The sequence below is a fragment of the Ambystoma mexicanum genome, chromosome 6q (assembly GCF_040938575.1).
Source record: "Ambystoma mexicanum isolate Mex_15411 chromosome 6q, UKY_AmexF1_1, whole genome shotgun sequence".
NCBI classification, from domain to species: domain Eukaryota; kingdom Metazoa; phylum Chordata; class Amphibia; order Caudata; family Ambystomatidae; genus Ambystoma; species Ambystoma mexicanum.
Window position 1 is genome coordinate 462783859 of NC_090937.1, and position 27204 is coordinate 462811062.

The 27204-nt window shown below is 49.9% G+C and overlaps 1 protein-coding gene across 2 annotated transcripts in view; it reads left to right on the top strand.

Annotated features, from left to right (window-relative positions):
* Positions 1 to 27204, top strand: part of INTS12 (integrator complex subunit 12) — a 698746-nt gene that overhangs the window by 240808 nt on the left and 430734 nt on the right. For both annotated transcript variants that reach the window (XM_069630951.1, XM_069630952.1), the window contains exon 3: positions 4059 to 4211. In XM_069630951.1, the coding sequence (XP_069487052.1) occupies positions 4059 to 4211 (153 nt within the window). The remainder of the gene's footprint in view (positions 1 to 4058; positions 4212 to 27204) is intronic.

Consider the following 27204-nt stretch of genomic DNA (forward strand, 5'->3'; position numbering starts at 1 on the left):
CACAGAGTAAGGATGTCCCTGTAGGCAGGATGGCACACTCTGGATCGGTTTCGAACACTATAAACCATTCCAAAACGTGGACTGAGGCCCTCCTGGCCTTCTACTTTAAAGTCCCTTTTCTTGAGTTTCATAATAGTACTTCAACCCAAAGTTCACAAAAGCCCCCCTCTGTCAGGCTGAGAAAAGGCACTTTCGGAGGGCAAAGACTTTCGAATGTGTGTGGCTTTCTTCATAGACCATCGCGGAACCACTTTGTGGGAGGCAACCACCTCCAGTAGCGAACTCCTGGGGTTTTCGAAACGCTGCTCTCGTCCCTTGGTCCATTGCTCTACTCCAGTAGGTGTACCTTTGTCCTGGAAGTTCTGCTCGTACTCGTGTTCTGCCTTGCTCACCGTGCGTCTTTAGGTGTTGCCTTTTATCCGTGTGAGGCGAGCTAATTGGTATTAGGTGTATGCACTTAGAGTAAAGTGCCTGACTTTTCCTGACCCGATTAACGGGACTTGTCCAGTATGATGTGAGGGAGTTAGTCTGCTTACTATCTCACCCTCTTCCTCGGCCCAGTATTTGTGTAAAAAGGGGAGGAGGGGGAGTTGGGACTTCAGAAAATCCTAAAAAATAGCATGGGTCATATGAACAAAAAAGGGGCGAATACCGCGTCTCACCCTCGGTTACCTCACCCCTGCTTCCCGAAGACCCCTCGCCCAGGTGATATTGCCGCACTGGTCTACCCACAGGGTCTGGATCCAAAGGCGATGGCCGTGCCCTGGCCACCTGAGAGAGAAATCCCCAGGGACTAGCGGGTGAGACACCTTCTGGTTTCTCACAATGGCAAAAAAAAAATTCAAAACCAAAAATGATCTACAACTAAATGTCCCCTAAAATAGAAGATTCTTGGATTAGGGGATCTTTTCCTTCCCCTGGTTTCTTTAGAGAAAATAATATGAAGGTAGTACTTTAAATAACCGTTCCTTTAGACCTGCTTGAACTCACAAAGGTCTGGTTGAATCGGCTGAGCGTTCCACTCAGAAGTGAATGGGCATGTCTCCAGCACTCAAGGCGGCTCAGCAGTGGCACACAGGCTTCCTCTTCTGCTTCGGACCAACGGATGCAGGTGTCACGAGTGGCCTGATGCCCAAGAGCCTCTGGCTTGCTTTTCAGGTCTCCACAGCCTCTTCGGCTCGTCATCCCATCGGTCTCCGTATGCGTTTGTGTGCACTCGTGTGCATGAGCCCTCGTTTGGAGTTGTCCTTCTTCCGTATGGCTGCTGCTGCTACTGTCACTATCCCTAGTGCACTTTCCACCATTAAATGTCTCGGCCACATCAATTAAGAGAAAACAACGAGTCTGTAGTTGATCATTTGACTTCCTGTTACCTTGCATAAACTCCTCAATCATCCTCCTCGTCTCAGTACCTGAGGGCTTCTGGGAGTTAGTCAATCGATGGTATTGTGTATGTGCTGCAGATGTATGAGTCAGGTGTAAGGAGGGGACCTGAACAGGATGACAATAGGCCATTAGGATTTCAGTCATCAGTTGTCCTTCGTCATCGGAAAGGGGGGATACTGTGTCTCATCCGATGGAGTCCTTTCCCCCGCAGCTGCCTCTTCCCAGGGAAGCGGTTGCTGTTCCCTGCCCACATGGGAGGTGGTCACCGCCTGGGACCCAGTGTTGACTCCACTGGATTCATCACACCTAGTTTGAGCAGGGGTTCTGGCCCTATACCCTTTCCAGCACTAACCGGTTGAGACAGGGAGCTGATCTTTGCTGCTCTTGACCCTTGGATGTAAACGTGTGGGCTGGATGCTCAAGAGCGGCCGAATAAGGGAGGCAACGTGTCATAAGTTCCTCTGGGAGCCAGTCACAGTGCTACAGATGGCTTCCACACTTGCAGGCAGAGCCCTGGGTGTTGTAGGCCCCTGGAACTTCGTTTTTGTAAGCAGGACCGTCGGATGGTTCACAGGATCCCCTGGCAAAGCAGATAGCGGTTTGTATCTTATATACTTTTATTAGCGCATCATATTTTTTCGGAAAACTAGCAGACGTGTATCGCACTTGCAGGTACTTTTTCAAGGATTATTGTTTGATACTTTTGCAAACATAGATAATCATTTAATATAGTGAAATCTGTTTAAGAAATTAAGGAGCAAAAAGACGTGTGTGCGATTCTGAAAATGTATTTAATTGGTTTCTCTTAACAGATGCAAATGTATTATCCTTTCTTTGTTCTCTCAAGCCAGTAAAGTTTTTATTGTAAGTGTTTGTGAAAGAAAACGTGTTACATAATACGCACATATATTTGAGAATTAGTTCGTAGTGCATAATGGTTGTATCCAACTTCCTGTTCGTGCTTGGGTATCCCTTCTTCTCTCTCTCCTTTACTCTTTAATTTCTTATACAGATTTCACCATCTCAAATTTATGAATATTATGTTGGCAACCGAATAGATATTATGCCTTGGAATGGCGCTTAGCTAGGAAAAAAATGTGTTGACTTGTTTCAAACAACCTGTAATGTGCTGATAAAAGCAACCGAGATTAAATCTCCTTTGCACTTTTGAGGCTACTTAACAACATGACTGATTTCAGGGTCTGGTGGCAGCACTCTTCTTGAAAGTTAATTCTGCAGGGAAAGTCAATATACTGTCTTCCAATTGGACAGTGTTTTAAAGTGCAGATTGGAGCTATGTACCTTTAACCCACATGCTTAGTGACTATTCTAGCCTTTTTCCTAGGCTCCAGACTTTGTTCTGCTGTTATGGCAAGGGATCACAAGCATGATGTCCTGAGGGCTATTTTCTTCACCTGAAAAAGAGTAAGCCTGCTGCAGCGATTTATTTTTCTAATCTGGCAATACTCGTGGTTGGTTGGTCATTACGCATTGCGGTTGTCGGAGAAGCAAAGCTCACACATTCATTTTGGTCATCAGAGACAGCTTTGTCTTGCAACAAAATATACAGAGCTACATGTTCGCACTACCAGAATAACTCTGCAAGCACCCATCAGATTGCCACCTGTTATAGGTCACAACCCCATGACCGGAACTGAAACCTATCGAGTATCCTTCAAGAAAAGAAATTCACTGTCCAGTCCCCAAGAGAAGCCCGCCCCCTTTCTCTGTTCAGTTAATTCTGGAAGGTGCACAAGTCATTTGTCCAAGCCGATGTCTCTGCTGCACTAATCACATGACCTGGATCCTTCTGGAAGGCTCCTGCCCAAATGAAGTTAAGGATCACCATCCATCTTCCTTCTTGCACATGGTTGTAATTTTTTACGATTACCTGTTCAAAACCTCAGTCCAAATGGTCACCTCTGGTGTTTCTCACAGCACTGCTCTCTCGACAGCTCTCCTGGCTTATCTCGAATGATGCACATTAGTCCCAGAAGTGTATTCCACAGAGAAATATATAACATACTAATAATAAACTAAGCAGTATATTAAAAGGCCAATGTTATTAGCTGAAAGTGAAACTGTAACTTTAGAGAATCTACTGTAAGCAGTGATGTCAGAATGAAGCTTTAATAACATTCTATTATGTGCTGAATAACAATAGAACAAGCATAAGAGATGATGCATCTGCTTACACCCTATTAACCAGGTAGTGCATGTAAGAGTTTGTGGACCAGTTTATGAGGGTTTCGATTAAGTGTGTATTTCTGTTGCAATTCAGCCACTTGGAACTTTTGTACACAGATTCTCAATGCATTTCTGTGTGATATCTATTTTGAGGGATAATGTCGGGTGTTCTGAAGTGATCCTTCAGGATCAACATTTGATGTAACTTCTTTGTACACACCATCCCGGTGTTGAGTTGCAGGCTATATTAAAATGATGGGAGACTATATGAATAATCAAATAGTAATATATTATGCCAATCGGTACCTATAGATCTCACACAAAGCAATATGTAGCCTCATCTGTACCCAATGAATTGCTGTAGGCTAAGTTACTCGCTTGCTCACATTTTCAACATCTCACTGTGTGTTATTCCCAAAACTGAACCTTCCCTAATTTCTAGACTGTAACACATTTAATGTTTTTCTTATATTTTTGATTTCTAGGATGTGGAGCCCATCAAGATATCAATTAGCAAAGGAATCACTATTAAAACGGAACCAAAAGTTTCCCCTCTCCTTCCCCCAGCCATTAGCATTGGCAAGCCTATTCCTTCGGAAAAGGTAAAGAAAGAGGCAGAGAAGCGGTGTGCTGATAAGGTAAGTGTGAGCCCTTTAGCTGAACAAAATGTTTATGTTCTAGATTTAAAACCTTTCAGTAAAGCAAATGAAGTTATTTTGCAGCACCTGATTTTCAGTTGATTGAAATATCAGCATCCTCCAGGATAAAGTTAATGTTTGAAACGCGGATTATTGTTCGCATATTATTTGGATTACATGCTGTGATGTCATTTCATCGAAATCATAAGGGCGGTGGTAGTAGCATCACATGCTCATTGACCCCTGATGACATTGTGGAAAGCATCATCTCATGACAATGTCTCTCCTCGATCATTGTTTTTTTAAATCAGTATTTTGTTTTGATACCTGAAGGTTTTAGCATACTGAAACAGTATCAGTAAATAACCAATAGCTAGAACTTTTTAAATATATCAATAGTCCAACTGTGTAAAAGACTGGATTGGCAATAGTGCCATAGGTGTCCATTATTTTCGCCCACAAGTTACTATCCTATCTACAGGGAATAGGGACATCACCTGACTGGTTAAAACCATCCCAAAACCATTGTAGAATGAATTGCTTAATACAGGAGGTGATCTGCCTCCTATAAATCTTCTAGCTAAGCTCCCTCATCTGCACATCAGAGCCAGATATATACAAATCGATCATGCAGATGTTTTTAAAAAGTGCCTGGTGTTCCAAAGAATTACTCATTTATTAAGAGTAGCATACACAGATATTCACTGTAAGTGTAAAATAATAAGAAATGTTTCCTCATTGACTGGCATTAATGGGAATAGGAAGGGGATGTATTGGATAGTTAAAGTGGTTTGAGAGCTTGTTAGGACTGTAGGTCTTGCGCTAGTGTGTGCGTTGCTATCTTCTTTACGTTGCCTGCTGCCTGTCAGGTGGATCTCAGAGGGAACAAGCTCCTAAGGTCCCAATGTTTTCAAGGGTTGTTCTGGGTTACTGAGATCCAAGATCTTGAAATTAGGCGCTGGACAGTGGTTCCTTAGTATCCAATGAGTATCAGTTTCCACACACTTTAGGTGTTTGCACCATTTGTTGATTTATTTTTCCTTCAGTAATTCACACATTGGTTGTCACTCTTTGTGACCAACAGATTCTTTGCTAAAATTTCATATGTGGTACAGCATATGTGATATACTTTTATTCCATTAGCGCCGACACGTGTTTCAACCTTTCAGGTCTTTCTCAAGGCTCCATATTAGTGACATGAGTGACAGTGTGCATGGTGAGTGGTGATAGAGGAACATTCATAATTATTACATTAAAGCCCGTAATTGGTTGTCAGTATTTGACGGCGAGACCATAGTTGACAAGTTCATAAAAAATGTTAATAGTCCTGTGACATTTGTCAGGTGTGACATATTCTCATATTAGCAATGCATTTGTGTGTATATTAGTTGGTCACATGGGTTAAATTGCCATTGCATTTTACCATTGTCAGTTATAGGAGCCCGCAACTGAAGTATTTTTTGGGGGAAACCCTGCTGCAGCGATCACTCGTGTGGGTCCCAGCTCCGATGCAGATCCATCATGATTTGGACCGTTTCCACAACGGGACCCACTCAGCAACAAAATGGCCACCGCAACCCCAAGGCTTGAAGAACATCCATGAGGGGGAGGAGCAGGCATGTTAAGCTGCCAAACGACTTCAGCCTGCTCGCCCGCACTGCCGCAGGCCACCCCAGCACCCCGACAAGTGAGCCTTTATCCGGGACCATATCGCCCGGCACCGGCATCCCTCCCGGCTCAGTCCCGTGGCTAATGCAGGAGGAGTCCCAGCACACAGCGATGCTCCGCTGGTCAAGACACACTACCCTGGAGCCTCCGACTCCCTTCCACCTGCCCAGCACCCGCATGTTCCCCCTCCAATGGCGCTGACCTGAGGCGCATTCACCCGCGGCTCCCCACAGCTCGGACAACCCCCGTGTGGGGCCCGAAGCGGAAGCGGAGACAACTCGGGGGTGCCTGCCCTGTTCTCCCCAGAGCCGATCCACCAGCTGCTGCAGCCCACCCAACGCCCCGCAGGGCTGGCGCGGCACTGAAGCGGGGCCCTGCGCTCCACCCATAAGGCCTAGCCGCATCAGCAGGGGATCCGGAGGACAATCACAGGGGGCGGAGATCCGCCAAACAGGCATAGCAACCAGGCAGCCGGGCCCACCTCAGACAGCTGCCCAGCAAGCCGGCAGAGCGAACCCCAGCCGGTGGGCCATCCAGGTCTCCGGCCCTTCCAGCAACACCAGACCCACCGGCCTGCTAGAGTGGTTCCCCCCGGGGCAGATACTGAGCCAGATACTCTGCTGGTCAAGACCCACTATCCTGGTGCCTCCCACTCCCTTCCACCCGCCCAGCACCCGCATGTTCCCCCTCCAACGGCGCTGACCTGAAGCGCAACCACCCTCGGCTCCCTGCAGCTCCGACAGCCAGGGGGCTGCGCCTGACTCCTATGTGGGGCCCGAAGCAGAGGCGGAGACAACTAGTGAGTGCCTGCCCGGATCTCCCCAGGGCTGATCCACCAGCTGCTGCAGCCCGCCCAACGCCCCGGAGGGCTGGTGCTGCATTGAAGCGGGGCCCTGCGCTCCACCCATAAGGCCCAGCCGCATCAGCGGGGGATCCGGAGGATAATCCCTGGGGCGGAGAACAGGCATAGCATCCAGTTGGCTGGGCCCACCTCAGACAGCATCCAGCTGCCCATCAAGCCAGCGGAGCGAACCCCACGGGGGGGGGAGGGCATCCAGGTCTCCGGCCCCTCCAGCAGCACCAGACCTACCAGCCTGCACGAGTGGTTACCTTCGGGGCAGATCAACAGCCCAGCCCTTGAAGATACAGCGCTCTGAATCAAAGTAGGTGAGGAGTTGGGGTTGCGGGGGGGGGGCCCATCTGAGGCCTGCCTGGCTCCTGGTCCCCCTACCGACTTTAGCCCCTGGTTCCATCCTCAAGTGACCCCAATAAGGACACTCACCCAGACCCATTGGTGTCCTCAACCCTCACCCTCCTGCAAGCGGCCTCGTCACTTCTAATCCGCACCCATCAAAGTGCCCACCGGACCCTACTGAAGCCCAACTCCGCAGCCAACCAACGGCCCACCAAGTGGTTGCGCACTCACAACTCCCCTCATCTGAAAATCCGAGGCAGAATCTGGATCCCGGGAGGGTGGGGAAACAAGTGCCGACCCCTGAGTCCGTCATTTGCGGAGGGGAGCCAAGTACACTCCACAGAAAGCGCGTCTGGGTTCACCTAACAGAGGCAAAATGTCAAAAAGCGGGAAGGCATCCAAGCAAACGGACATCGCTACCCTAATGTCGAACTCGTCTATCAAAAAATCCAAAAAGGGGGACCCGTCAGAGGACCCCACCAACAGCTCAACGTCCACCACAGCTCTATCAGCTCTCAGCCTATCACAAAGGCCGATCTCCAAGAGCCACTATCGACACTAACCAAAGAAATCCAAAAAAGCACGGAAAAGGTCACGAAAAAAATCAACTCTCTGGACAAAAGAGTGGTGGAGATAGAGCGCCGAACAGCCGAACTCAAATCCGAGGTCTGTGACCAAAGATTTGAAGAGGAGCAGGACAGGGATAGAATTGCTGCCCTAGAAGCGAGATGCGTTCTCCTGGAAACAAAGCAGGAGGATGCAGAGAAATGGTCCCGAATGAACAATATCTGCCTACGAGGGATTCCAGCCTACATCCCAGATGCAGACTTCAAAAGTTACGTCTCGGATCTGCTCAGGTTCATAATCACCCTCCCGGATGAATCGCCCCTGGCATTGGATCGGGTGCACAGAACAATCCCTAGACAGGCATCTACACTCCCACCAGACGTCCTGGTGAGAATCCACTTTTTCCAAATGAAGGAGGAAATCATGCGCGAGGTGAGGCAAATGCGCCAAATCACCTTCCAGGGATCTATAATCTCACTCTACGAAGACCTAGCAAACTCCACTCTCCAAAAACGAAAAGCGATGCGCTCATTCACAGTCTGGCTACGCGAAAAGAAGGTCCCATACCACTGGGGATTCCCAACCTCGGTCAGATTCACATGGGAAGGGGCCCAGAAACAAATCCACTCAATGAAAGAGGCGGACAAATTCATGGGTGTCAGGAGAACAGAGGGTCAATCGGAATCCGAAGAATCAAACCGCGCACCCCCCAGAAAATCCGGGACGGAGCCTGGTCAAAAGCCAGAAGGAGGCGCAGACTCCGTGGTCCCCCCCAAGAAGGACTCCAACCCGGGATGACCATTCATTAACTTCACCAGAGAATCAAGGATCCCTCGGACATGACAATTATTCTTCTCGACTCAATGAACCAAAGGCGGTGAGAATCCACCAGTTCGGAACGAATCATTATCGGAAGTGGCCTACGACTACTCTAACAGTCCGGGAGCAACGTCCGCGCTCCAAGTGACCTCAGTTTGGCAGCCCAGTTGGCCACCTTCCAGTGCATTGGTGCCACCAGTTTTCCCAGTGGCAGTAGGATGATGTTTCTCCTACGAGTTCAAATCGGGCAAGGGAGGCAGGGGGGAATGGGTTAAGGAAGGACTAATCCAAGGCTCGGAGTACCGGAACACCCAAGATCCGGCCTCCCGATCAATACTACAAACATGTTACAACAACAGCAACTTCTAAACTATGCCAACACCGCAATCTCAAACCGCTCTGAATAGCACAGCTCCCAGCGGGGGACATAGGACGGAACACAGCTAACACAGAAAAGAGAGGTGATGGCCGATACAAGCGAGGTAATAATTCTCTCATGGAACGTCCAAGGCCTGAACTCGCCAAGGAAGCGAAGATCAGTCGGACATAGACTGTCGCAATTATCCGGAGACATCGTTCTCCTCCAGGAAACTCACTTGCTGCAAGAAGACGAACGCCGAGTGAGATTCAACAGGTACAAAAGAGCTTATTTCGCCACATCGGGAAAGAAAAAAGAGGGGTTGCAATACTACTAAGTGATAAGGTCCCGCTATCCAAAATCACAATAAGAAGAGATCCGGATGGTCGCTTCCTCCTGCTCAAGGGCCTATTCGAGGAGCTCCCCATCACTATAGTTTCAATCTGCGGCCCCAGAACAGCCCAAGCCAACTTTATCTCTGACCTAATTCCGACCATCTTGGCCTTCCGAGAAGGGCACTTGTTCATGGGCGGGGATGTCAACTCCATGCCAAACACCCAAGTGGACAAAACTCTGCCCCCCACAAAAGCAGACTTCGTGCAAGCTCTATCCCTAGCCAAGCTACTCATAGAGACAGAATCTTTTGATGCCTGGAGACTATTCAGTGGAACCTCGAGAGACTATACCCATCACTCCTGTGTACATAAAGGATTCTCAAGGATAGACCTCATGCTAATTTCGGGGTCCTGTTCCCTTGCCTAAACAAGGCAGAAATTCACACATGCATGATATATGATCACGCCCCAGTTTCTGCAAACCTAGTAATATCGGGCCAAAAGCACCCTGTTCAGAGACACTGGAAACTGAATGACTCCTTACTATTAGATGAATGTATCAGATCGGAAGTGGAGGAAACGATATCCAACTACTTCGAGGAGAACACAACGGAACACTCTCCCATCAACATCATCTGGGACGCGATGAAAGCAGTCGTCAGAGGCTCCCTAATTATTGCCGGAGTGGAACAGGGAAGAATCTCGAATATCGCGGCAGCCAAACTGGAGAACAAGGTAAACCAACTAGAGGCTGAAATGAAGTCACACAGCTCTAGGAAAACGGAGAGCTCTGAGGAAGGCCAAAATAGCACTTGAAATGCAATGCGCCGACCAAACCGCAAAATCCCTGGCCTTCACAAGACAGTTCTACTATAGTAAAGGGAATAAGGCAAACAAAATGCTAGCGCAAAAGTTGAAAAAGATCTGCAGCCGAAACAATATCCTCAAACTAGTGGGAGAAGATGGGAAAACACGTTATTCTGAGATGGATAAAATTAGCGAACTGGTGAGGCACCACAAGGCCATAATGTCGGGGAAATCCACAGTATTAGATAACCTGCCAGAATATTTGCGTGCTATACCCCCCCAAAGTACATCCCAGCTGGAGTCCCTGGAATCGCCCATCACTACCGAAGAAATCACTGAAGCCATTAAATCTCTCAAATCCACCGCTCCGGGCCCAGAAGGCCTATCCGCTAGCTTCTATAAAAAGTATTCCAGAATTTTAGCACCCCAGATGGCGGCCCTATTTAACTCCTTCCTGTCCTCAAAGTCGGTCACTGGCTCAATGGCAGAGTCGCTCACAGTCCTGCTACATAAACCCGTAAAAGACCCCGAATTGGCCACCTCCTACTGCCCCATAGCACTCTTGAATAATGATGACAAGATCTTCGCCAAGGTTCTGTCCGGCAAGCTGGGGGCAATTCTGCCAAACCTGATTGACTGCGATCAAACGGGATTCATTCCGGGGAGAGGGCCCCACGATAACATCAGGAGAACGATAAATATCATTGAAAGCGCCCACAAACTGGAGGTGGGAATGGCGGTCATATCCTTAGACGCCCATAAAGCTTTCAATTTGGTGGACTGGGGGTACATTCGGGCTGTCCTCAAGCACTTTGGATTCTGCCCAAATTTCATAACCTGGGTAATGGCCAACTATCAAACTCCCACCACACAACTGCGGGTAAATAGCACTAGGTCCGGAGCAATACATATTTCCAGGGGCACCAGGCAGGGATGCCCACTCTCACCCTTGATTTTCGCTCTATCCATGGAGCCCTTCGCAGCAAGAATTAGACAAAACACTAGGATAAGAGGGATATCCGTGGGAGGCTACGAATATAAAATTGCGCTATATGCGGATGACTTGCTAATAACAGAGTCCAACCTAACTTCGTCGCTGGGGGCCCTGTGGGATGAGATCAAAGAGTTTGGGGACCTTTCAGGGTTCAGAGTAAACCTGGACAGATTCTCAGCCCTAGCAATCAATCTATCTAAACAGGAAAGAGCCACCCTCAGCCCCCTAATGCCGATCCCTTGGGCGAAAGGACCAATCGAATACCTCGGGGTAAACATCACCAATGACCCATCCCGCTTGTACTCAAGCAACTTCCCACAATTAATTAAAGATCTCCAAAACGACCTAAAGAGGTGAAAGTCCCATGAAATCTCCTGGTTCGGGCGGATTACCGCCATAAAAATGAACCTAATCCCCAGATGGCTGTACCATTGTACAGCATTACCCTGACAGATCTGCAAAAGAAAATTCAGGAATTCGTCTGGGGGGGAAAGCACAAGGCAGTCTCGGAGTTCCCAACTTGGCCATATACACTCTAGTGGCGTAGCTGTCGCACGCATTCTCGTGGGCACAAGAGACTGACACCCCGAAACACAGCAATTATGCCATAATCATTGGGGCTACATTCAACTATTTGGGCAAGATAATGGGCCTATTTCTACAGTATAGAGGCGCCCACAACAACTTAACTATTTACTGAAACTGACCCGTACTAACTGGAGTGGGCAACACACTTGCCTCAGCACAGGACCAATTAATCTAACGTGCAAAAAACGCCATGAAGGAACTTCCACACATTGTTAATATTGATTGCTGGTTTCACTGCATCGGTCGGGCACACAAGATCCTCTCCACATGAGCGATAAGTTACCGCACCATGGAGCCCCATTAACACTATGGAGGACTCTCCTCATACTGTATGTACTGAGCATTGGATAATAGGTTACCACTGCATTATGTTGGCACGCTACTTCTCTAGCTAACTAACACACAAGCACAGCTACACTGATCGGTGGCATGACCGGGCCGTGTGCCCCCTTGCTCTTAAATCTGGTGAATTGCACCTAATGGCGGCACTAAGAAACCCGAGCCAACCTTGGAATTATTAGCATTAGGACCAAGATAGAAGAATTCATTACTACCTCAATCTCTTTCCACATAGGTGTCACCCTCTACCATTGCTGAACATAGGAATTCAATTCCAACCATCCGGGAACACGCTAACCCCACATTTGGAAAGCTTTACTCAACCAACCTCATAAGCTTACGCACATTTTAATTAGACAACAAACAAGGCAACTAAAGAACAATTTCTTTCTCTTTTTCTCTCTCATTTTACATCCCCAAACTAATCAAAAAATGTTTCCCCGTTTTATTTTGCTAATAATGCAATGAAACAATAACAATTGTATAATATGACTTTAACTGACAATGGTAAAATGCAATAGCAATTTAACCCATGTGACCAACTAATATACACACAAATGCATTGCTAATATGTGAATATGTCACACCTGACAAATGTCACGGGACTATTAACATTGTTTATGAACTTGTCAACTATGGTTTCGCGTCAAATACTGACAACCAATTACGGGCTTTAATGTAATAATTATGAATGTTCCTCTATCACCACTCACCATGCACACTGTCAATCATGTCACTAATATGCAGCCTTGAGAAAGACCTCAAAGGTTGAAACACGTGTTGGCACTAATGGAATAAAAGTTTATCACATATGCTGTACCACATATGAAGTTTTAGCAAAGAATCTGTTGGTCACAAGAGTGACAACCAATGTGTGAATTACTGAAGGAAAAATAAATCAACAAATGTTGCAAACACCTGACGTGTGTGGAAATTGTTACTCATTGGATACTAAGGAACCACTGTCAATGTATTGGATAGTGCCAGGCCTAAACATGTTTCCTAAGTGGAAACAGACAATGAGAAGTAAAGGGAAATTAAAAATGTATGTAAACACTACAATCATGTTCTGCATCAACATGAAGGTTTCAACCCCTTCATCGCCTGTAACCATGCAGGCCTTCATCAAAAAGTACCCCTCACGACTTATTTCATTCAAAGAGGGCTTGTGCGTAGCTCAGTAAAGCATGTACAGCAACCACTATACTAGCGTCTACAAAACTTTAAAACCCCAGGCGATTATATTATTCATTTAACTCGAAAATGTTTGCATATATCAAATATTTTCCATAATAACAGACCATATGTTTTCTCGTTGATGGATAGAGCCTAAACAACGCAAAAGGATCATTTTATGACCATATTAGTCCAATAAATTGGCTCATGGCTCATAGTTGTAAATGTAACCAGGCTTCTTACTCAGATCTTACATTACTCTGGACAGCTTCTCAGGATCATATGCGTTGTTCAAAAGTGAAAGTAACTTGCCTAAAAGTTGCCTGCAATGCGAACATACAGGGTGATGTTTTAGTATAATACTTACTTCAAAAAAGGATCAAATTGCTATTTTAATTGTATTCCTTTTTCTACATACGGTATGCCTCATGCTTTTTACTTGCATCTCACATTTATCTGAACTGCCAATTAACTTTCCCGAAGGTTCTCTGCAAAATGAACATGCAGGATAACATTTTAGCGGAATCTATGTTCCCAAAAGGGGAATGTAATGATTTTAATTATAATCTTATTTATACTAACGGTTACAATGAGTTAATGCGAAAGGAGCGTCAACAACGTCATTGAGCTCATTAGCTGGATTTGCATGCAATCTTCAGACCTGTCATTTTAATTAAGTTGTCCCATTCAAGGAAGATTGAGTCATATTGTTAATTAATGATCCTCTTATGATACTCATGCAGCACTGGGCCCACTTTGTTGCCCAAAGGGGAGAACACTACTTGCTGGTGGAAAATGCACCATATCCCTTACCAGGGGAGTGAGAATGGGGAATAAATGAACCATGCGCTACTCTCCTGTCTAGATTCCAAATAGCCGGATCAGTATTCTGTAATTTCAAGAGCCGTGCCGAGGACCAGGGGGGAAAAGGCTAGATTAAGGGACATTTGTGCATGGGTCCCTTTAGTCTAAAATATAAAAAACCCTATTGCCGGCGATAGCGGAGGACCAGATTAACGGCTTAACCCTTCAAGACAGCTGGTGTCACTCTGTTCGGAACCTGTTGCCGCAGCTGGCCAGGGCCCTTAATTTGGCACTCCCCTGACCAGCAGGGGAGTACCCAACACATAACAGTGCCACCCTCTGTGGCCCCATATTCACCGCTGGCCCCGGGGCACACCTGATTATTGGCGTTTCTCATAGCAGGGGTGCGCCCAACATGTTTTTAACCTTCATTGGACTAAGTATAAAGAAAGGGGACACTCACTTTAGGTGGCCCACCTGGACTCTCTGGGCCGCACTTGGCAGCCGTGACCCAGGTGAAGAGGAGCTGTGTGGGGGGCCTACGCTGTAACTGAGTGCTGGGCTGCTCGTTTCCAAGCAGTCCAGCCCAATCAGAGACTTCAGGGGTCCCACACACTGTTGCTGCTGTCTCTGCCTACTACTACAAGAGCCACCACTGAAGAGCACAGGAAGAAAGAACCGGAGAGCAGCAGCAAGGTCTTTGAGACAACCCTGGCCAGGTTGTTTTGTAAGTAAAGACATTCTAAATAGGTTTTTTAAATACAGTGCACTGTATAGACTATGTATATATTTTTAAAGACACTTTTTAAAATCTTTTTATAGGACTCTTTATATTTTTGTGTTTTCATTTTTGTAGTTGCGCAGCTGCAAGATTTATGGTAATTTGTATGTAGTGTCTTATGTTTTGCCCCTTTTTGGACAAAAACTCACAGAACCCTGCTGGCGTACTGGAAGAGGAAAAGTAAACGTATAACAACTAAACAGAACCATAAACAAGCATTCCTTTGTCCGCCTTTCCTATTATGCGCCAGTTACTCTCACCTTGTGTTTTCACCGTAGGGGTGTTTGGGGAATCTGCCTGCCTTAACCTTCTTGATCTTCCCTACCCTGGCAACCGTAATAGTGAGGTACACCAGGGTGATCTTTGAACCCAGGATAGTGGGGGGTGGGAGACGGGTAAGAAGCGGGTCAGGTTATAAGTGAAGGGTTCAGCTTCCAATTGTGTGCCCGCCTTCACCTGTCTCCCAGTAAAGTGTGTCACCCCGCTACACACATAGTGAGAAAGTCAGAGAACAATTCTACCCTCTAGGGCTACTCCTAAGACAACCTGTTATAGCTCACGTATCACAGAGAGAGACCAATAATGCCGCCGTTTAATGGGGGAACTCATCCATATATATTTCATAATCTCTGTGCCCATGTGAATTTATGACAATGGCCTCAAGGTTATAAGCTAACCGTGCTGGAAGTGTGAGAGCAGGGGTAATAGATGGAGGTTACACCAGAAATGTGAAGGTTCACTACTCCTCCGTTTTGGTTACAGCCCCTATTAGATGGAAATAGATCACAAAGCTGGTCTGTACGTTTATTGCGAACCAAGATTGACACCCACATGAAGGGTGAAAAGGTATGTGTCTCCACCTGGCAGCCCATTCAAGTTATTTTGATATCTCATGTGGTTGACCCAAATCTACCACTATTTCCCACGATTGCAGCTGCCCAAAGGATTGATCCTGCTCTTTGCAGTTCTACTGACACCTTAACTATGGAAGAGGGGGGACTTTCAAAGATGGTGACCCTTCTTTATTAATAAATGGGGATTGATCTACCAAGTGAAGCACAATCTGAAGGGTGAGAGGAAGGCATATCAAATCCTGGTATACCAACCATTCAGACGAACAGAGATGGACCTAGTGCACACTCAGCTTACTGCTCATCTCAAAGATGCGCAAACATGTCTTGTCAAGGATCTGCTTGCCTAGTATAGAGAAAGTAAGCAGTTTCCTGCATTACTTTTGCTGTATGCCAGAAAACATTTATGACCAATATTCTAAAGCCACTTTTGACCCATTCTGACTTGTTGATGTACCATTTAGTACGATTGGGAGCAATATTGTGGCTGGGAACAGTTCTTCTGGACTGTGCTACTTGGTACCCGTAATCCTTTTCTCCTTTGGTTTAATATCCTACAAAATATTCTAAAACCTCTGTTCTCCAGCATGGGGTCTGGCATGGATTCACATGCTCATGAATATTCACCGTCGTCAGGCTGGGAATACTCGGTAAAGAAAAAATCAGTTTCAGTTTCGTTTCTGAACTGTTTGTCTGCTAATAACCAATCACTGGTCTCTGGGTCATACTGCCCCCCAGCCAATGACTGGCCTCTACCTAAGCCCCTCCTCTGGCAGCCATCTTCAGATTTTTACCGCACATTCAAGTGTTGGGAGTCCTCGTGCTATAGCTCTCGAGCTTTTACGGCGTGTTGCGTTTTTTCAAAGAGTTTTACTCTCATTTTTCGGGCCAATTCGAGCCTCAAGCTCCACCGATTCTTCTTCCGATTAACGGGGACCCATTTTGGAAATTTCTACGCCCCTCAAGGGTGATTTCTCATCAAATTTCACTTCTTGGAGGATTCTGGAAGATCTTTGAGGCCTACCCCGCGTGGACATGGCCCAGGACAAAGGAGACTTGACGCCCACTGGATCCGAGCTGTTTAGGATCTGCCCAGGATGTGGACTGCAGAACGTCTTTAAGGAAGATGAACATTCCCGGTGCCTCTACTGCCTGCATTCTGACAAGTCACACGTGGAAGAGGCCTGTGCGATCTGCAAGAACATGTCCTCCTGGACCATGAAGGACCGTTGTACATGACTCGCCAATTGGCTGGAGGCGAAGAGCCCAGCAGCAGGTGAGAAGAAGTAGTCTGAGCGGTCTTCTAAGACCTTTGAGGGTGTCCCGGCGACGGGAGCCCAACAGAAGGCAAAGCACTGCGAGTCCGTGGGCACCGGGAGCGCTGTTGGTTCGGGCTCCCCAGCCGATCCCGACAGAGAAAGCCAAGGGGAAGCGAGGCAGTGACCCTCCCCCCACGGTGAAGGCCTCTGAAGCGCCTAAGGTCGTGAAGGCCCAGATTCACCCGGCTAAGGCCTCGATTGAAGGAGTCGTGGCATCCCTGGCGAAGCCCGCGTAGGCAACCCCAGTGGAGATGGCCTCCAGGCCTAGAGTTTCCCTGCCATCCCGTAGGGAATCCTCTTTCCAGCCAATTGAAAAGACTCCCGTGAAACCCTGGGCCGAGAGAGAGGGGGGGCGTGCGATAGCCCTAGCAGACTCAGATACCTCCTCCGAGGACGAACTGTCGGTCGTCAAGGCAATCCTGGACAAGAGGTTCGAGGAGGTCCGGGCCTGAGGGAAGGATCCCGACGAGGCGGACGTGGACAGCGAGGGGGGAGCCGACGAAGAACGGCAGGTTGAGGAGGAACCGGAGGATCCTCTGCCTACCCCGTCGCTACCAATACCTACACCGCCGGACAGATCGCAAGACATCTTGGTGGCACTGCAGACATTTTGCACAGAGATAAGGACAAGGTCTCCCTTACTGCCAGCGGACGATCCAGCGGCTACTGGACCGTCGGGGAGCCCTACAGCCAAGGGAGGAGAGTCCACCCCGCCTACCCTTCCACCTTCGCCTCCATCCCCTCTACTGAGGGACGAGACAGAGCCTTAGACGGCTACGACGGGAACGGACGACGGCGGTGACGACGGAACGGATCTCCCAACGCCACAACCACCCCCCTTCCCGACGAAATTGGCTTGTTCCATGCCATGATCGCCAGGGCATCGGAGCTTTTCCAGCTATGCCCCACAGAGCAGAAGAAGGAAGGATTCCTCTATCCGCGACGAGAGGCCAAGAGGAAGACTGTACTCTCGGTTCCACTGTTGGACGACATCTGGGACAAGGGACTGGCCCTTCTGAAGAACCCGTCCATGGCCCCTGCGAAGAGAGACCGGTATGAGAAGTACTGGGTCCCAGATTCCGTGCCTATGTGCCTCAGGCCACAGCCATCCCCGGAATCAGTGCTCTCTGCGGTTGCCACGAAAAAATCTGCAGGGGCGACGGCATCTACTTCCACTTCCCCGCTGGACGGCGAGGGGAAGAAGCTGGACGCCATGGGACAACGGGTCATCTCGTCGTGGCTCGCTACGATAGGGAGCTGTGGTTTAAAATCGCCCCCCCTATTGGGCTTCCTCTCAGACGACAAGAGAGCGGAGGCCCTCGAGATCCTGCAGGAGGGCGAGGTGGGTTCTGATCACGCCATAACGGTTATTGCTGACACTGGTTTTCGCCAGATGGGCAACGGCGTTTGCCTTCACCAGCGCGGGTGGCTCAGGGCCACCGATTTCCATCAGGACGTACAGACCAGGGTACTGGACATGCCCTTCAACAGGAACATCCTGTTCGGCAAGGCAGCGGATGAGTCACTACAGGCCATCAAGGCGGACACTGAAACGGCCTGTGCCGTGGGCACGCTTCATCAGCGAAGACCGTCCTTTAGAACCTCCGGAGGCAAGTCCCAAGGTGCCTCCAAAGGATTCAGCGGCATCTCTTTGTCATACTGCCAGGTGGCCCGTTCTTCGTCGCAAGAAGCCTACAGGGGCTGCAGCAAGTCCAGTGGTAATCATCGCCGTTGCCAAGGGGCCCAAGGTGGCAAGGACTCGGCGAAGCAGGACTGAACTGGCCATGATGTCGGGCCCCCACCAGAGCACCCTGGTGGGAGGCCGGCCGACCGTTGGGTGCTGGATGCCCTTGCCCATGGGCACACTCTGGAGTTCTAAAGGAGGTGCCCAGACATTCCACCATTGGCCAGGAAAGAAAACCATATCCCACAACTACTTCTAGAGGTACGAGCGATGCTGGCAAAGGATGCGATCAAACTCGTCCCGAAGAGGCTCCGGAGTATACTCACGGTACTTCCGAAAGAAGACCGGCGACTGGCGGCCTATCCTGGACCTCCGCCGCCTCAACAGGTACATAAAATCCCAAAAATTCCAGATGGTCACCCTTCAACACATGCTGGGACAGCTGGAAGAAGGGGACTTCCTGTTGTCGCTGGACCTGGAGGATGCATACTTCCACATCCCCATACACAAAGGACATCGAAGGTTTCTGCGCTTTGTGGTCCAGGGGAGACACTATCAGTTCAAAGCACTGCCCTTCGGTTTGAAGTCGGCGCCAAGGGTCTTCACCAAGTGCCTGGTGCGGCTGCGCCTGCAGGGGATCCACGTCTACCCCTATCTGGACGATTGGCTCATCCGAGCAAAATCAAGGGAACTCACCGTCGATCACACAGCGAGGACCGTCCGCCTGCTCACAGAACTGGGGTTCTCGATCAACTTTGCAAAGTCCTGCTTGGTGCCATCGTAAGACACCCTATTCCTAGGGGCCAGGCTCAACACGGTGGCTCAGCTAGCTTCACCGTCAGAGGAGAACATAAAGGCCACCCTGGTCAAGGTACAACGGCTGTTGACCATGTAAGTAGCCAGGGTGAGGTCCATCAAGTCCCTGCTCGGCATGATGTCGTCATGCATCTACCTTGTGCGTCTGTGCAGGTTGCGGATGCGGCCACTGCAGGAATTCCTTGACGTCCGTTGGATACAAGTGGCGGGAAGCTTCGAAGACAAGATCTCCCTCAACGAGACTTTGTCAATCGATCCGGTGGTGGGGCACCGACCCGCATCTCGCGGAGGGCATGGACTTCCAGACCCTGGCATATCAGGAGACGGTGTCAACGGATGCCTCACTGGAGGTATGGGGCGCGCACACTGGAGATCTCCACGCAAGAGGCCTTTGGCTCCCAGAGGAGAGGTCCTCCCTGCACATCAACACCCTGGAGCTGCGGGCCGTGTTCGGACCCTAAAATCCTTAATGCCGTCCCTCAAGGGTAAGGTGGTGCGGGTCTTCACCAAAAACACCACCACGATGTTCTACATCCGGAAGCACGGGGTCACCAGATCTCCAGCTCTATCCAACGAAGCGCAGGATCTGTGGCACTGGGCCGTAGCCCATGGGATGTTCCTGGTACCCTTCCACCTGGCAGCCGTGAAAAACACTGTCGCCGACTCACTCACTGGGGAGCTGCGCTCTTGCCACAAGTGGGAGATCAAGTGGATCTTCTATTCTTTTTTTAAAAACTTTATTTTTGCATTTTAGTAAACATGAGTACCTACAAGCCCAAACAGTGGGCTGTTAACAAGCCGCCACATGCCCCCCTCACGCCCGCCCCCCCACCCTCCGACAGTCCCATCACACAACAGGCAGTTAACGCATTTACATTTACACAGGAGAAGTCTGTGGTGGCTGATCAGTTGTCCCGGCTGGTGCTGCGCTAGAGAGGAGGTACGAGATGTACGGGCCCCATATATCTGGGGGTCTTGCGTGGTGAGGAAGTGTCTTTATGAATTCTGTTTCCGTTTCTTGGCAGTATGTGATGTCCCTCTTCCAGTTCGCTAGGGTGGGGGGTGTGCCTCGTCCCCACGCCATGGCTACACTTTTACGTGCCAAAACCAATAACATGCTTGCCAGTTTCCGGACGTGTGAGGGCAGGGGTCTCGTTAGGCCGAGGAGCACCACCAGTGGTGAGTGTCCCACTCTCTCGCCGATTATTGCGTCAGTTTCGTCAAGCACATCTGACCAGAATTTAGACACTGGCGGGCAACTCCACGATATGTGCAGGAAATCAGCGTCCGGGGACCCACAACGGTCGCAAGATGCATTGGACCCAGGGTGGTGTCTGTTTCTCTTGTTAGGGGTATAATAGGTTTGATGCAGATAATTAAAGTGGATTTGTTTGCAGCGGGAATTGAGTGCCACTTTTTGCGCCTGTTGTAAGATATAACTCCAGTCTTCATCAGGAATGGGGGTTTGAAGCGTGGTTTCCCATCTTGTCTTTGTTTTGGGGTTCGAGGGAAGAGTGTCCGTGAGCAGGGTTTTGTAGATGGATGAGACTAGTTTGCCCTCCCCTTGTGCCTGAATGGTCCCATGCAGTAGTTGCCAGGTGGGAGGTTGTTGCGGGAATGTTGGGATGAGGGCCTGCAAGGTGTATCGCACTCTGAAGTATAAAAAGATGTCAAGGGAGGACGTGCCCCCCTTTTCCCTCGCCTGCTGGGGTGTTATGAAGGTGTCTTGTATAAAGAAGTTGCCAAGAGTTTTTATTTTGCACTTATCCGCCCAGATCAGGTACACTTTCTCGTCGGTGAGTGGGATCCCGGGAATGAATTTCGCGGGCAGAAGAGGAGAGTATCTAAGCTGAATCTTGTACTTTTGAGCTATTTTCCGCCATATTGCAAAGGTGGATTGCATGTTCAGCGTCGTGTGTGGCACTGCTTGATTGCTGATAATCACGGCCCTTAGCAAGTTGGGTGAGGCTAGTGCCCGTTCGACCTGTACATGCGGTTTTACGAATTGTAGTTTGTACCAATGACTGAAACTGAAACTGAGCTTGTGCCGCCCAGTAGTACCGTTCTAGATCGGGTAGAGCTAGGCCACCCTTATTGACAGAAAGCACGAGGGATGAGTAAGCCACCCTTGCAGGTTTGCCCGACCATATGAGGTCCAGAACTAGGCTTCTCCGATTACCCAGGAAGCGCCGGGACAGCAGGATGGGGATGTTGGCGAAAAGGTATAGGAGTTTGGGTAAGATTACCATTTTTACCAAGGAGGCTCGCCCCCAGAGGGTGAGCGGTAGCGATTTCCACCTCTTTACCTTGTCTCTTAATAATTTCAGTGTGCTTTCGTAGTTCTTTCAATATATCTTGGTGGTTTAGGGACACTCTAATTCCTAGATATCGGACGTGAGCTGTCTCCCACTGGAAGTTAAAATCGTCTTGGACTATTTTGGTTTTTGTGTTTAAGGGAAAGACGATTGATTTCGATTGGTTAATTTTCAAGCCAGATACCAACCCAAACTTGATTATTTCACAGATTATCAGATTAAGGTTTTCGCAAGGGTTTTGCATGAACAGGACTATGTCGTCGGATTAGAGTGATATTATTAGCCGGTGAGGACCCATTTTAAGACCTCTCTGTATATGACGTTCCCTTAGGCCCGTTGCTAAGGGCTCCATCACAAGGGCGAATATCATAGCGGATAATGGGCATCCCTGCCTGGTACCAGGCTGGAGGTTGATATGTGCCGAGGGGGTCGGTCCGAGCGTGATTGCTGAAAGGGGCTGGTTATAGAGGAGTGAGACAAGCTTGATAACTGTTTCCCAAGTCCGAGCTGCTGTAGCACGGCAAACATAAAGGGCCACTCGACAGAGTCGAATGCCTTTTCGTCATCCAGCAGCACCGCCACTGCCTGCTGATCGGGGTCAAGTGCTGCCAGAACCCCAAACATTCTGCGTATCCCGAATGTGGTGTTTCGGCCAGGCACAAATCCCGCTTGGCCGGCGAGTACCAGTTCAGGCATTAATGGGAGAAGCCTATTGATGAGGATCTTGGCCAGGATTTTGTTGTCCAGATTAATAAATGATATGGGGCGATAGGCTTACAATCTTCGGGGGGCTTGTCTTTTTTGTGTAGCAGGATTACGTTCGCTTCTCTTAGTGTCTGTGGGAGAATGCCGGATTCGATCGCTTCCTCGAAGACATTTAGCAGGAGAGGGGCAACGAGAGGGGCGAAGTGTTTATAAAACTCACCAGTTAGCCCGTCTGGCCCCGGGGCTTTGGAAGGCGGTAGACTTTTGATTGCTTCTTGAATCTCTTCCAGCGTTATGGGCGCATTCAGTGGCTCACGGAGTTCCCCCTCCACCCAGTAAAGTTCTGTGTCATTGAGGTAGTTCCGGATCGCATCAGAGTCTGTTGGGCCCCCGGCGCTGTATAGGTCTTGGAAGAAAGCCCTGAACACCTCGACTATATCTTCTTCTTTGTGCAGCATATTTCCCTGCGGTGTGCGGATACTATCCACCCTTGTCGGCCTCCTGTCTGCCGCTATAAGGCGAGCAAGAAGGGCTCCAGGCTTCTGGCCTTTGCCGTATTGTCTAATTCTGTGGTTGTGCCACAGAAATGTAATCTCCCGTTCAGCCAGTTTTCTAAAGTCCAGAAGTTCTTCTTTCAGCCTCGTCTGGATTTGGTCAGAATTGTGTGCGACTTGCTGCTTTTCCAATTCCTTCAGGTGCGTTTCGCAGGTTTCTAGTTCGCGTCTGATAAGTTTCAGGATTCCGTTTTCCTTGGCTAGACAGACGCCTCTTACGTAGCATTTGAAAGATTCCCATAGCACTCCGGCAGAGTTGACGGTGCCTTGGTTAATGTCAAGAAAGGAGTTGATTTCCTCGCTTAGCTCTGTGGCGAATGTCGGATCCGCGAGGGATCTGGGTTTGAAGCGCCATTGTGGAAGTCGTGGCTTGGTGGTCGGCCGGTGGCATTCGAGTGTTACTGTGGCGTGGTCTGAGAAGGTTTTGGGGAGTATTTGGCACGCGCCCCATTGCCAGCTACTGTGAGCGGAGACTAACAGATAGTCAATGCCAGAGTTCGTATTATGAACACTTGAGTGGTATGTGTAGTCTCTGGCTTCCCAATTCTGGGTCCTCCAAATGTCCGATAGGTCAAACGCTTTATAGATCTCCTGCACTTGTAAGCTGGCTTTGGACGGGTGAGCTGTTGTTAACTTTGATTTATCTTTCTGTGGGTCGAGATGGGTATTCAGGTCTCCACCCCAGATTATGGTAGCGTTTCGCACTTGCGAGAGGCTGGATAGCACCCAGTCAAAGTTGTTTGCGCCGTCTGTGTTGGGGGCGTAGGAGTTGACGAACACCACCTCCTCACCCTCCACCATGCCCCGAACCATAAGCGCCCTTCCCTCGTTGTCTTTCTGTTTGGATCAGGCGAAACCCCAGTGAAGAGTGAAGAAGAATAGCAACTCCTCTGGCATAGGATGAGTATGAAGAAAAGTAGCGATGGCAACCCCAGCTGCGGGCCCACAGATGCTCATTTTGTGGCAAGAGGTGGGTTTCCTGAATCATAGCCACCTCAACCTTGTGGCGTCTGAGTAATTGCAGGATCTTGCGTGTCTTAGCCGGGATGTTGCCCCCTCTAAGGTTCCAGGTTGCTACTTTGAATGTACCAGTGATGATTCATATGACACCGGAATGCAGCAAGACCGGAGTCTGAGTCCGGACACATGGGAGAGGCGTCAGGCCGGGAGGGCTCGAGAGGGGCGGCGGCGGGGCTCAGGGTGAGGCCCGCGGTTAGGCGGTGGCGCTCTGAGCGCCTTTCGAACGACAACAACAATCAAACAAATTTCTTTACACGGTCAACCCCCAACTCGTCCGTTTGGAACCCCCCCAACTGGAACATAATGCGTGCTGTGCACGGGGCGCGGGTGGCCTTACTAGGCATAGTCCCCAGCCTCCTGTTTGCGAAGATTGTCATGGTGGCTTGATTCCTGCTTACTTTGGGTCAGTAGCGCAGGTGTTTGTCACGGCGGAACTCTCTCTGCACTTTATCTGTTTGAGGCGCCGGGCGTTTGGTTTGCGGATTTGCATCCCTGCCTGTCGAGGTATAGTAAGGCTTCTTCTGGGGAGTTGAAGAAGTGGGTATTTCCCTCCAGTTGAATGCGGATCCTCGCCGGGAAGGGCATCGAGTATGTAATCTGGTTGGCGCGTAGTCTGTGTTTTACCTGGGTGAACGATCTCCTTTGGGCTTGGACAGACGGCGAAAAGTCCGGGTAAAACTAATATCGTCCCTGTCGAAGTGTAGTTTGCCCTTTTCCCTTGCCATTCTAAGGATGGAGTCCCTGTCCTTGTAGCTTAGAAGCTTGTAAATGATCGGGCGGGCAGGGGCTCCCGGCGCCAATCTTGTTGAGGGGATTCTGAGCTCTTTCCACTACGAACATTTGCGATAGGACTGTGGGACCAAAACGCTCTGTGCATAATTTTTCGACGTGTTCTTCCATTCTGACTGGTAGTTGTCTTTCTCTGATTCCGACTATCCTGATATTATTTCTTCTGGAGTGGCCTTCCAAGTCCTCGTTTTTGGCAAGTACAGTTTTCATTTGCCCCTCGAGCATGGAGATCCGGGAGGTGAGTGCTGCTGTGCCTTCGTCCAGATCTGACACTCTCCGTTCGACGGAGTCGAGCCTGTCGCTGTCTTTGTCGAGCCGGTGTTGTAACAGGTCTACCTTGGATGAGAGCGAGTCTATCTTGCAGTCCAGACCGCCTATCCCAGCTTAAATTTCCATCAGGATTTCCCTGATGTCCGTTTGTTGCTGCAATTCTGCCTCCGACTGGTTGTTTCCGGGATTCAGGGCAGTGTTCCGGCCTGGGTGTTTTAGGCGCTGGGCCTGCATCAAAGTTGAGTCGTTTCTGGGACTTGTCCGGCTTCCCCATCTTGAACTTGGCTACGGTGTCGGTGCGTCTGGTCAAGGCGCGGGTGAGGCGCCCAGATTTTACCACTTGGTGCCGTGCGAGGGGCTGAGACCAAGGCACGCGGGGAGACGCTGTGGGTCAAAATGGCGGGGATGCCGCGGCCAACTCGCCTGTTTTGCATGCTTCTGTGGGTCTCATCGCACCTCACGCTCCCTGCCTGCAGGTGTCCCGCTCCGCCACCATTGCAGTGCTGGCTGTGGGCGCCCCAACTCCGAGCGATTCCCCCGCTCCGCTTTCCACTGGGGGTGGCCACGGCAGGTCCCGCGGATGGCTCTCGTCCGTCTGTGAAGGATTTTGGGCAGGCGGGCAGGACCCCAAGGCCCCACGCAGGTCGTGGCATCGCAGGCCACACTACGCAGCGAGTTTCTCACGGAAGGCAAGTCCGATTCACACCGAATTTTCGACAGGGATGAGATGCCGTGCTAGGATATAATATTCTTGCAGATTTAGTAGTTTCGCCACAGGATTGTCACGATAAAACAGGATTCATGCGGGAGGCAGCCGGGAGCTCACAGGGGAGCGGCCATCTTGGTCAGCCCTCTAGCGCCCTCTGCTGGATCTTCTATTCTGACGATGGGGCAGTCCCCAGATCGACCTGCGACGGCGACGAACTCCAAGTGCCAGAGGTTCGCCAGCAGGTTTCCCCAGCCGGGGAGCATGGGGGATGCATTCTCCTTCCCCTGGGACGGCCTGTTCCTCTATGCATTCCCGCCGTTGCCGCTGCTACTGCGACTCATCAGTCAACTCAGATAGTCCTGTTGCAGATGATCCTCGTCGCACCGGCGTGGCTGGGGCAGATTTGGTTCCCTGACCTTCTGGACATGTCGGCGTCCCCTCCAGTCAAGCTTCCGACGGACGAGGATCTTCTCGCCAGGGAAGGAGGCACGATACTGCATCACGACCCAGGGTCGCTGAACCTGCAGGCCTGGCTCCTGCAGAACTAGAGTTTTGGGGGCTACGATGTCCCGGCGGACTGCAAGGATGGGCTTGCCAAGGCCAGGGCGTCATCAACTCTTAAGTGCTATGGACATAAGTTGAAGAGGTTCTCTGTCTGGTGCCGTGCACAGAAGATCAACCCTCTACGTATTACGGCCCGTCAAGTGCTGCCGTACTTGCTGTCGCTGGCCAAGGCGGAGCTGGCCCATGCCTCCATCAAAATTCATCTGGCGGCTATCTCCCGCTACACCAGAACTGTGGGGCGGTCGTCGCACCGCCTGGTGAAGGAGTTCATGAAAGGACTGTTCCGCTTGTTTCCGCCGGTGAAGGCTCTGGCCCCGGCGTTGGAGCTCAGCGTGGTGCTGACCAGGCTCATGGGCCCTCCATTCGAGCTTTTGCATTCAGCGCCGACGAGTGGGAGAGATCCAGACCCTCTCCTGTAAGCCGCCGTACCTGACATTCCACCAGACAAGGGTAGTGTTTAGGACGCACCCCTCCTTCATGCCCAAGGTACCGTCGGACTTCCATCTCAACAAGCCCTTGGTGTTGCCCGTTTTCTTCCCGTCACCTTCGTCGCCGGCTGAGAGGACTTTGCACTCATGGATGTGGCTAGAGCGCTGAAGTTCTACATGGACTGCACAAAGAGTTTCCGGAAGCCATCACACCTGTTTGTGAACTTTAACCCCGTGAACCAAGGGAAGGCCCTCTCCAAGGCTCCCATTTCCAGATGGCTCTCCATATGCATCACGCACTGTCACGGGTTGGCAAACCGACCGTTGCCTGGCCATCTGAGAGCCCATTCGACCAGAGGGTTCGCTGCAACTACGGCGTTCCTGTCTGGTGTGCCCCTGCTGGACATCTGCAGGGCTGCTACGTGGAGGTTGAGGCAGACCTTCACGAGATTCTACTGCGTCGACCGGGATTCCAGGGAGGAGTCCAGAGTCGGCCAAGCAGTGTTTCGCAACCTGTTTGCTTGAAAGTGAGCCTGGT